Here is a 12,707-nt window from a genome sequence, read left to right on the forward strand (position 1 = left end):
TACACACACACACACACACACACACACACACACACACACACACACACACTTTTAATGTCTTATTTTTTCCAATGCTCTGTATCCCCCCCACACACACACACACACACACATATACGCACACACACATACACACACATCATTCATCACCCTCTGCCCAATACCGTTCCCACCCCCACCCCCTTTTTTTTTTTTCCCCGTCTAATATCACTTAAAGTGGAAGACGTTAAGCTGAAGACTACTACTACTACTACACATGCACACATATGCATGACCGCACGCACGCATATTCACGCCCGCATGCACAAAAACTGTTCTAATGACAACACACACTCACGAAAGAGTAGATCACCTAAATAATATATACACTATGATCTCATTGACACCGATGTGTGTGTGTGTGTGTGTGTGTGTGTGTGTGTGTGCATGCTGCAGACACAGTGAACCGCACGGTGTCGATAGAGAAGAAGCAGCTGGAGATCGAGGAGAAGGGGGTCAGGGTCAAACTGACCATCGTCGACACCCCGGGCTACAATGACGCCGTCAACGCTGAGAACAGGTGTGTAGTTCAGTCCCTTTCCTGTCGTCTGCTTCCCTCAGATTGACACCGGCTAGCACTGAACTGGGCCAACAGCGAAACCAGAGCTGTACGATCCAGTGGTTTCTGCGCTGCCAATGGGAAAGCATTTACTACAGCTTGGTCGTTTGTGAAGGACTGTGACACTCAGACTGGGAGGCTAGACTGCAGCACTGGGAGCTATAGTTGGCCTTTGGGGATCATCCCAGCGCTGGCAATCCTAAAACCCACGATCTTAACTGAGAGAGTTGGCATTAACTTTGGCAAGACACTCCACTGCAATTAAATTCTTGCCTAGTTGTACGATTTTACATGTGAAAGGATTTGTGAACAAATTGTTTGGTATCTAAAGAAAAGAAATGATATGGAAATACAAAAAAAGCTAATTCTAACACGAAGAAAGAGAGGGGAGAAAAATAAAATAAAATAAAGGCAGGCGCACCGTGGTTTCCTGCATCAAACAGTGTGGAATAAAGTGCATGTAATTTGTACACCCCGGTTCCTTGCTATGACCGAATCAAAGCCGCCAGAAGTTCCCCGAGGTCCCTGTGCATCACATGCATGAAACATTGTTCAGGTCTCTTTTTGTCATTTTCTGGTAGGTAAAGTATGACTTAACCGGTAAACACGAAAACTGCTAGCACCTTTGAGCGTCAGGTCACGAAAATAAGGAACAAGGTGGTAGAATGGTTAAGACGCTTCTCTGCCAGTACAGTGTCCGTGAAGGTCTGGAATCGAATCCCAGTCTCGCCCTTTCTCCTACATTGGACTTGAAAATCGAACTGAGCATCTGGAATCATTTAGATGAGACGACAAACCGAGGTCACATGCACAGCACGCACTTGGCGCATTGAAAAAGAACCCATGGCAACATCAGTGTTGTCCTGTTGCGGCAACCTTCTGTAGAAGAAATGCACTCTGATAGGCACACAGATACATGGGCATGCACTCAAGGCTTGACCAAGTGCGTCAAGTTGGATCGTGCTGGTGGTCAGGCATCTGGCTGTCGAGATGTGGTGTAGTGAATATGGATTTGTCCGAACGCAGTGACGCCTCCTTGAGTAACTGAACCTGACACGGTGTGAAAATCACGACAGGTAACAGCAGTACATGTCCTTCGTCAAGGGCCACAACTAGTAGCACACGGCTTGAGTGAGCTTTGAACCTAGCAGAGAGAGATGGGGGTTGGGTGGGGGAGTGTAGGTGCAGGGACAACGTGTGCACATGAAGTGACGAGTGGAGGGGAAATGGGTGTGTGGGGGGGGGGGGGGGGGGCATCAGGTTTGTGAAGAAACGCTTTGTGATCGGACAGGAGGAATGTGGTATGTGGTGTAACCCCTCCTTGCGGGGGCTGGAGGGTGTGGGTGTGGAGGTGCAGATTGCTGTTGTGCTGGCAAGGAATCCTTGTCATGTTACGTCTGATGACACTCTCACTGTCTGTCGCTGTCTCGGTCTGTCTGTTTGCCTCTCTGGGGTTGTGTGTGTGTGTGTGCCGTGTGTGTGTGTGTGCTTTGTGTCTGACTGACACGCTGTAAAGTTGCCTTTGAGAGGCTTGAACGTGCTGTAGAAATGTATCATAATCATTATCATCTTTTTTTTCTTTTCTTTTTTTTGTGTTGTCAATGGTGGTGTTGTCTCTCTCTGTATACTGTTATGATGATGATGATTACGGTGGTGGTGGTGGTGATATCTGTGTCCACAGCCAAGCGTACTATTATGATTATAATGGTGATGATGATGATGATGATCATAGTAATGATGATGATGGCCGATCATCATCATTGTCGTCGTCGTCATCATCACCATCACCGCTATCATCATCATCATCGTCATTATTATTATTATTATTATTATCATCATCATATTATTATTATTATTGTTGTTGTTGTTTTTGTTGTTGTCGTCATTGTTTATTATTATTATTTATTATTATTATTATAAATGTTGTAATTATTTTTGTTGTTGTTATTATTATTGTTATTTTTGTGGTTGTTGTTGCTATGACAGTGATGGCGATGTGTGTGTCCACAGCCACACGGCCATCGTGGACTACGTGGACCAGCAGTTCCAGCAGTACTACCGGGACGAGTGTGGTCTCAACAGACGTAACATCGTCGACAACCGTGTCCACTGCTGTCTCTACTTCATCTCCCCTTACGGGCACGGGTATGGAGGGAGGGGAGGGAGAGAGGGGGTGGGCTGGGGAAGGGGAAGGGTGGGCTTGGGTAGAGAGAGGTGTTGCGAGCCGAGCTTATGATTAATGTATATTACGTTCTTCAGGAGAAACTGTTTCGTTGAGTTGAAGCGTCATGTGTTCTTATGATTAACATATCATCTTGATTTCAAATAAAAGATTTATCACTCTGTTTCAGTGGCATGACAACCCCCTCCACCCCCCCCCCCCACACACACACACACCCTGCAACTCTACCAGCCCCCCACACCACCCCCTCCTTCCCCTCCCTTAGTCTCCCCTTACCTGTGCGAATCGGAAATTCTTTATTCAGTGCTATTGCATGTTTGGTCAACATCACATACTTTGTCAGTGATAATAAGAGTCTGCCTCAGTTTGATCAAAACATTCGCTCCTGGATCTAAATAACTTCCTCCCACCCCCAACCCCACACACACACCACACACACACACACACACACACACACAAATATGATTCACGGATGTGTTCATTCAGCAAAAAGCGATCCTTATAATTATCTTAATACATAGTTTTGAGTAATTGTGCTGTACATGTGTTAGTTTCTTACATTTCAATGTCAGTGACAATTGTGTTGTTGTTGTTTTTACCTTGTCAACGTCAGTTTTTATTACTTTAGTTACTGTGTTGGCATATTTTCATGATGGTTAATGTTCTAAAAGTGATTGTTGTTCAAGTTATGTGTTTCAGTGATGCTATAATGTACTTGAGCCGAAAGACAAAGTTATGGTTATTTACAGACAATAATGTTTTATTTTCGTTTTTCGCAACACTGAAAAATAAAGACTAGTGTATCAGATAGTTCTCGAACGTTCATTTACACAACTTTCGTAGGCCAATAAGTTAATGCAACAAACCGCTTCAAGATGCAGTCATACACTGATTTAATGTGAGAGAGAAACGTGACGTTTTGATCAAAAAGACACATGCAGAATTATCGGCTCAGATTTATTCGCTTTATGTAAAAAATAAATGTTAAGTTTTAGTCAAACGCAAGTACGTGTAACCTCTTTTATTATACGCTGGGGAGATCTCTGCACTCATCTCTTTCCCGTCTGGCCTTAAAATCCACATCTCTTTTCTGAATAGCTCCCCCCATCCCTTTGTTTTTTTTTTATATATAAGAGGTCATTTTCACCAGTACTACTGTCACGCAACTGTAAAATGAACACACACACACACACACACACAGATGCACACACTTACCGTCACACCTACTACCCAAACAGCCCCCTACACCCCCACCCCTCCGCTTCCCAATATACCAACCCTCCACTTCCCCAATAATTGCCGGTTAAACCAAAAGGGGGTGCGTGGGTTGGGGGGCTGGGGTGAGGGGGAAATTCAATCCTGCAGTGAACAGAATCCGGTGCAGCTGGATCAGACCTGATAATCCCCCTGGTCGGCCTTGCACCCACCATAAACATGGGGCTGGCACTTTTTGACCTCCCTCGCACCCCACCCACTGTCTGTCTGTCTTGATCCCTCTCTCGCTGGCTCACTTGCTTTCTCTCTCTTTCACTCTGTCTCTCTCTAATGCACACAATATTTCTCTTCAGAATATCTCTCTGTCTCTGTCTCTCTCTCTCTCTGTGTCTGACACATACACAATATTTTCAATTTTATAAAGATTATTACTCAGTGTTCTGAGATATACCAAAAGAAATTTTTTTTTTTTTTTTTAAAGCTCTCATTATCTGACAGATCAACAATAAAAAGTTCTATGATAGATCTAAGAAAGGTCTACAATAGATCTACAAGAGGTATCATTGGTGAGAGGGGGTGTCTACAATAGATCTACAAGAGAGATATCATTGGTGACAGGGGGGGGTGTCTACAATAGATCTACAAGAGGTATCATTGGTGAGAGGGGGTGTCTACAATAGATCTACAAGAGAGATGTCATTGGTGAGAGGGGGTGTCTACAATAGATCTACAAGAGAGATGTCATTGGTGAGAGGGGGGTGTCTACAGTAGATCTACAAGAGAGATATTGGTGAGAGGGGGGTGTCTACAATAGATCTACAAGAGAGATATCATTGGTGAGAGGGGGGTGTCTACAATAGATCTACAAGAGAGATATCATTGGTGAGAGGGGGGTGTCTACAATAGATCTACAAGAGAGATATCATTGGTGAGAGGGGGGGTGTCTACAATAGATCTACAAGAGAGATATCATTGGTGAGAGGGGGGTGTCTACAATAGATCTACAAGAGAGATATCATTGGTGAGAGGGGGGTATCTACAAGAGAGATATCATTGGTGACAGTGGGGGTGTCTACAATAGATCTACAAGAGAGATATCATTGGTGACAGTGGGGGTGTCTACAATAGATCTACAAGAGAGATATTGGTGAGAGGGAGTGTCTGCAATAGATCTACGAGAGAGATATCATTGTTGAGAGGGGGGTGTCTACAATAGATCTACAGGAGAGATATCATTGGTGAGAGGGGGGTGTCTACAATAGATCTATGAGAGAGAGAGAGAACACATCAGGCAAATGATAGAACTCAGAGTGTTACTGTTTATTTCTTTCAGCATAAAACAAAAATCATTCTTAAGGAGAACAGTTGGTAGGTTTAGATTCGGTCAGTTCTAATCAAAGAGCACGGCTGGAATTCCGCTTTTCAATGCAGGAAAATGCATAAAAAAATTTTCATTTACAAATGAATGCATAAATGAATAATGAATAATATATATAACCCAAGGTTACAGGTTTCTTACAGATTTTTCTTGTTCTTATTCATGTTCATCTTTTTCTTCTTTGTTCTCTGTGAAGAGTCACTGAGGTGCTGAACTGAAGAATTACCTGTGCACAGGTTGAAGCCATCGGACGTGGAGGTGATGAAGAAGCTTCACCACAAGGTGAACATTGTACCACTGCTGGCCAAGTCTGACATCCTCACCAAGGCCGAACAGAAACGCCTCAAACAGAGAGTACGCCCTGCTTTTTTTCTTGGGGGGGCGTGGGGGAGCAGGGTTGGAATGTTCCAAAATCACCAGATATTTTAATATTTTGTTTTCTGTATTTCAATGATCATGATTGATGATGGGAGTGATTATGCTGCTTACCAGTATGGGGGTCCATTTAGATTTGGGAAAGAGGTCTGTGTACGTTGTGAGTGATGCTGCACTGTTTTGGAATGCATCTGATGTATCTGAGAATTACAGTTTTGGTGTCATATACTGTACCATGTCAAAATGATGCAAACTAGGCCTATCGGTTTGCTCTGCTTGGCCAAATTTCGAGCGGCTAACAGTGAAAAGATGACCCGTCTTGCCCGGTCCACACTTAGCCAATCAAACGCCTCTAAAAGCTACAAGCTCTGAATCATTGAACTCTTTAAGTTTGTTAATCTCAAGCGGTTTTTTTGTTGTTGTTAAAGCAAAAACAACCAAATCAGTTTATATGTTTTCCATAATAATCCTAGCTTGATGTTTCCTTGTTTTGTACTGAGAATAATTTCTTATAGATTTAAAGGCAGTTCTCAGTCAGCTGTACTCAGGTAGGCAGCCTGTTGTACAAATGACTGCGTCTGTAAAGCACTGGTCTCTGACCGAAAAGAGGTGCTATGTAAGTATCAACAATGAAATTAATGTTCATGAATATTAAAAAAAAAATCTAAATTTTGCCATCAGCACACTTGTGATTGATGATGATAGTTGACAACGATACCATTTCAAATTGTACCATCAGCAATCTTGTGGTGATTGATACTGATGATTGTCAATGATAGTTCATATTTTGCTGTCAGCAGTCTTGTGATTAATGCTCACGATTGTCGACAATAGTTTATATTTTGCCATCAGCAGTATTATGATTGATATTGATGATGGTCAACAATAGATAGTCCATATTTTACCATCAGCACTCTCGTGATTGATACCGATGATTGACTCCGCTTTTTCAGATTATAGAAGAGATCGACAATCATGACATTCACATCTACGAGTTCCCAGACTGTGACAGCGATGAGGACGAAGATTTCAAACAACAGGACAGAGAGCTGAAGGTAGGAGCAGTGGAATCTTAACTGTGGTTTACAGTTCATATACGTGTGCTTGCTTTATGTGCGTGTGTGTGTGGGTGAGTGTGTGTGTGTATGTGTGTGTGGGTGAGTGTGTGTGTGTGTGTGTGCATGTGTCTGCTCGTTTGTATGCTCGTTTGTGTGCAGCTTGTGTGCATGCGGTGTGTATGTGTGTGTGTGTGCTTGTGAGTTGTTTCCATTTTAATTGGTTTGTATGCTTTAAGAGATTATGGAATATTATGTGAGATAGTGGTGCGGTATAAGTAATCATCATCATCTTCGTTGACATCATCATCCTTCTTCATCTCTTCCTCTTCTTCTTCTTCATCTTCTTCCTTCTCTTTCTCCTCTTTCTTGTCTTCTTCCTTTTTCTAAAAAACAACAACAAAAAACCAGAAAGTTCAAGTCACAGATACAGCATAGGCACTGGATTAGAACATGTCCATACGTATTATGTATTGTCTGCACGTCCAATAATTAGACATGAATGATTCAGTGAAGTTGTGTCTGGGGTTCTTATAACCCTTCTTACTCTGTGGTGTGAAATGAAGATTATTACCCCTCACACTGCCCCAGAATGTGGTGTGAAATGAAGATTATTACCCCTCACACTGTCCCAGAATGTGGTGTGAAATGAAGATTATTACCCCTTATACTGTCCCAGAATGTGGTGTGAAATGAAGATTATTACCCCTCACACTGCCCCAGAATGTGGTGTGAAATGAAGATTATCACCCATCACACTGCCCCAGAATGTGGTGTGAAATGAAGATTATTACCCCTCACACTGTCCCAGAATGTGGTGAGAAATGAAGATTATCACCCATCACACTGTCCCAGAATGTGGTGTGAAATGAAGATTATTATACCCCTCACACTGTCCCAGAATGTGGTGTGAAATGAAGATTATTATACCCCTCACACTGTCCCAGAATGTGGTGTGAAATGAAGATTATTACCCCTTACACTGTCCCAGAACTGTGGTGTGAAATGAAGATTATTACCCCTCACACTGTCCCAGAATGTGGTGAGAAATGAAGATTATTACCCCTCACACTGTCCTAGAACATGGTGTGAAATGAAGATTATTACCCCTCACACTGTCCCAGAATGTGGTGTGAAATGAAGATTATTACCCCTTACACTGTCCCAGAATGTGGTGTGAAATGAAGATTATTACCCCTCACACTGTCCTAGAAAGTGGTGTGAAATGAAGATTATTACCCCTCACACTGTCCCAGAATGTGGTGTGAAATGAAGATTATTACCCCTTACACTGTCCCAGAATGTGGTGTGAAATGAAGATTATTACCCCTTACACTGTCCCTAGAATGTGGTGTGAAATGAAGATTATTACCCCTTACACTGTCCCAGAATGTGGTGTGAAATGAAGATTATTACCCCCTACACTGTCCCAGAATGTGGTGTGAAATGAAGATTATTACCCCTCACACTGTCCCAGAATGTGGTGTGAAATGAAGATTATTACCCCTCACACTGTCCCAGAATGTGGTGTGAAATGAAGATTATTACCCCTCACACTGTCCCAGATGGTGTGAAATGAAGATTATTACCCATCACACTGTCCCAGAATGTGGTGTGAAATGAAGATTATTACCCCTCACACTGTCCCAGAATGTGGTGTGAAATGAAGATTATTACCCCTCACACTGTCCCAGAATGTGGTGTGAAATGAAGATTATTACCCATCACACTGTCCCAGAATGTGGTGTGAAATGAAGATTATTACCCCTCACACTGTCCCAGAATGTGGTGTGAAATGAAGATTATTACCCATCACACTGTCCCAGAATGTGGTGTGAAATGAAGATTATTACCCATCACACTGTCCCAGAATGTGGTGTGAAATGAAGATTATTACCCCTCACACTGTCCCAGAATGTGGTGTGAAATGAAGATTATTACCCCTCACACTGTCCCAGAATGTGGTGTGAAATGAAGATTATTACCCCTCACACTGTCCCAGAATGTGGTGTGAAATGAAGATTATTACCCCTTATACTGTCCCAGAATGAGGTGTGAAATGAAGATTATTACCCCTCACACTGTCCCAGAATGTGGTGTGAAATGAAGATTATTACCCCTCACACTGTCCCAGAATGTGGTGTGAAATGATTATTACCCCTCACACTGTCCCAGAATGTGGTGTGAAATTGAAGTTGTCCACATACATGTGCAAACACACACATACACACACACACACACACACACACACACACACACACACACGTTTCACACAGATGTTAGACAAGATGACAATTTTCCCTCAGGTGAACACCACCACAGGTAAATAAATGTTGACGGTCCACCCATGTGATTCCAGGCGGCGGTGCCCTTCGCTGTGGTGGGCTGCAACACTGTGGTGGAACTGGCAGGGAAGAAGATCAGAGGCCGCGCCTACCCCTGGGGCATCGTGGAAGGTACAGAAAGGAGGAGGAGGAGGGGGATGATGATGATGATGATGATGAACACAATGATGATGATGATGACGAACTGGCAGGGAAGAAGATCAGAGGCCGCGCCTACCCCTGGGGCATCGTGGATGGTACAGAGAGGAGGATGATGATGATGATAATGATGATGATGATGATGAACTGGCAGGGAAGAAGATCAGAGGCCGGGCCTACCCCTGGGGCATTGTGGATGGTACAGAAAGGATGATGATGATGATGATGATAATGATGGCCTATGGTGATGTTGATGATGATGATAGGGAGGTTGTGCAGCCCACTTTCGTCATGGACTTTTTGTCACTCGCAAAGCAATAAGTAGGTCATCTGATGACATGGGCAGCCCACCACCATAACCAGCTTCTTTGAATGTGCACTGCTTTAGTTCAGACAGCTTTTCGTCAGGTTTATAAATGCATCAGTTCAGTTACGTAATGGCAAATATATGACAAGAAACATGCTTAAAGTAAATATAGAAGACGAAAGCAAATAATGGGTGTAATTATAAAACCAAATATATCTGGTTGCAAAAATAGTCACCGAAAACATTCACAATTCTTTTGTCACTACAGTGATTTCCAAGTCTAAATTTTAGCCTTTTGGTGACCTGGAGAAAAAGGAAATGGAGACGCGCATGTGCAAGCAGTGCTTGCTAAAAATAGCCAGGGAAGCCTGACGAAAATCTGATGACAGCAGGCTTGTACACCCTCCCTGATGATAATGATGATAATGGTGATGATGATAAAGATCATGATGATAGTAATGATATTGATAATAAAAATGATAATATATTATCATAATATAATCTAATGAATGATAATAATAATGACAACAACAATAATGATTATAATAACATATTACTTAATAATGATGATACTACTACTTATGATAATAATGATGATAATAATGATAATAATATATAGTACTTATATGGTGCAATATGATGTACATGCAATGGGCTCTTGGCATCTCACATGACGTCAGTCGACAGCCACTCCTTGCCTAAAAAATCACAGAAAATAAGGGTGGCACCTGCATGCTGTCTTTGTCCCCCACTTGCCCCGAGAGAGAGAGAGACACACACACACACACACACACGCACACACACACACACACACACACACAGTGCACGCACGCACACACATACGCACATCTTCTGCACTAATGATGATGTTAAGATAATGATAATAGAAACAATATAAGAATGAAAGCAGTATCAAGAATAACAAAATAAACAACTGTACATCAAGGTTTTCTTGCCTGTTTTCAGAATCTTTGTTCTCTGTGCCATTTTCTTCTCTGTTTGATGTCATAAACAGACGTTTTATCAGCTGTGTCGATCTTCTCTGTTTCAGTGGACAACCCAACTCACTGTGACTTCGTGAGATTACGGCAAATGTTGATCAGGTACAGTGATGCCCATGTACAGCACAACCGTCATGACTTCAGTAGTGTGTGATAGTTATTACATGATCACAACCGTCATGACTTCAGTAGTGTGTGATAGTTATTACATGATCACAACCGTCATGACTTCAGTAGTGTCTGATAGTTATTACATGATCACAACTGTCCTGACTCTTCAGTAGTGTTTGATAGTTATTACATGATCACAACTATTGTGATTCTTCAGTAGTGTGTGATAGTTATTACATGATCACAACCATCATGACTTCAGTAGTGTGTGATAGTTATTACATGATCACAACCATCGTGATTCTTCAGTAGTGTTTGATAGTTATTACATGATCACAATCATTGTGATTCTTCAGTAGTGTTTGATAGTTATTACATGATCACAACCATCGTGATTCTTCAGTAGTGTTTGATAGTTATTACATGATCACAACCATCATGATTCAACAGTAGTGTGTGATAGTTATTACATGATCACAACCGTCATGACTTCAGTAGTGTGATAGTTATTACATGATCACAACCATCGTGATTCAACAGTAGTGTGTGATAGTTATTACATGATCACAACCGTCGTGTTTCAACAGTAGTGTGATAGTTATTACATGATCACAACCATCATGATTCAACAGTAGTGTGTGATAGTTATTACATGATCACAACCATTGTGATTCAACAGTAGTGTGTGATAGTTATTACATGATCACAACCATCGTGACTCATCAGTAGTGTGTGATAGTTATTACATGATCACAACCATCGTGATTCAACAGTAGTGTTTGATAGTTATTACATGATCACAACCGTCATAACTTCAGTAGTGTGTGATAGTTATTACATGATCACAACCATCGTGATTCAACAGTAGTGTTTGATAGTTATTACATGATCACAACCATCGTGATTCAACAGTAGTGTTTGATAGTTATTACATGATCACAACCGTCGTGATTCAACAGTAGTGTTTGATAGTTATTACATGATCACAACCATCATGACTTCAGTAGTGTTTGATAGTTATTACATGATCACAACTATTGTGATTCAACAGTAGTGTGTGATAGTTATTACATGATCACAACCATCGTGATTCAGCAGTAGTGTGTGATAGTTATTACATGATCACAACCATCGTGATTCTTCAGTAGTGTTTGATAGTTATTACATGATCACAACCATCGTGATTCTTCAGTAGTGTTTGATAGTTATTACATGATCACAACCATCGTGATTCTTCAGTAGTGTTTGATAGTTATTACATGATCACAACCGTCATGACTCTTCAGTAGTGTGTGATAGTTATTACATGATCACAACCATCGTGATTCAACAGTAGTGTTTGATAGTTATTGCATGATCACAATCATTGTGATTCTTCAGTAGTGTTTGATAGTTATTGCATGATCACAATCATCGTGATTCTTCAGTAGTGTGTGATAGTTATTACATGATCACAACCGTCATGACTTCAGTAGTGTGATAGTTATTACATGATCACAACCATCATGATTCAACAGAAGTGTGTCATAGTTATTACATGATCACAATCATCGTGATTCTTCAGTAGTGTGTGATAGTTATTACATGATCACAACCGTCATGACTTCAGTAGTGTGATAGTTATTACATGATCACAACCATCGTGATTCAACAGTAGTGTGTGATAGTTATTACATGATCACAACTATTGTGATTCAACAGTAGTGTGTGTAACCTTTTCAGCCAGCTGTATAGAGTTCCAAATCAGCTTATATCACAGACCGACACAAGCTTACAGCTGGGCCCACAGCAAAGTGAGAGCTGTATGATCAGTGGTTTCCCCCCACTGCAACTGGAAGTCATTTGCACCTTAGTCTTTTGTGAAGGACGATGACTCCCCAAACTTGGAGGCAGTGTTGCACTGGCTTTTAGTGCTGCAGCCTTGGGGGGCTAGTTGGCCTTTGTGGATCCATCCCAACATTGACTGTCCTGAAGCCCTCTTAGCAGAGAGAGTGGGGATGTAACT

General features: G+C 41.7%; 1 protein-coding gene across 6 annotated transcripts in view; it reads left to right on the forward strand.

Annotated features, from left to right (window-relative positions):
- Positions 1 to 12,707, forward strand: part of LOC143288484 (septin-5-like) — a 161,623-nt gene that overhangs the window by 136,357 nt on the left and 12,559 nt on the right. For all 6 annotated transcript variants that reach the window (XM_076597032.1, XM_076597033.1, XM_076597036.1 and 3 more), the window contains 6 exons: positions 433 to 556; positions 2,606 to 2,740; positions 5,607 to 5,724; positions 6,699 to 6,800; positions 9,160 to 9,256; positions 10,642 to 10,693. In XM_076597032.1, coding sequence (XP_076453147.1) covers positions 433 to 556; positions 2,606 to 2,740; positions 5,607 to 5,724; positions 6,699 to 6,800; positions 9,160 to 9,256; positions 10,642 to 10,693 — 628 coding nt within the window. The remainder of the gene's footprint in view (positions 1 to 432; positions 557 to 2,605; positions 2,741 to 5,606; positions 5,725 to 6,698; positions 6,801 to 9,159; positions 9,257 to 10,641; positions 10,694 to 12,707) is intronic.

The sequence above is a fragment of the Babylonia areolata genome, chromosome 12 (assembly GCF_041734735.1).
Source record: "Babylonia areolata isolate BAREFJ2019XMU chromosome 12, ASM4173473v1, whole genome shotgun sequence".
Classification (NCBI taxonomy): Eukaryota; Metazoa; Mollusca; class Gastropoda; order Neogastropoda; family Buccinidae; genus Babylonia; species Babylonia areolata.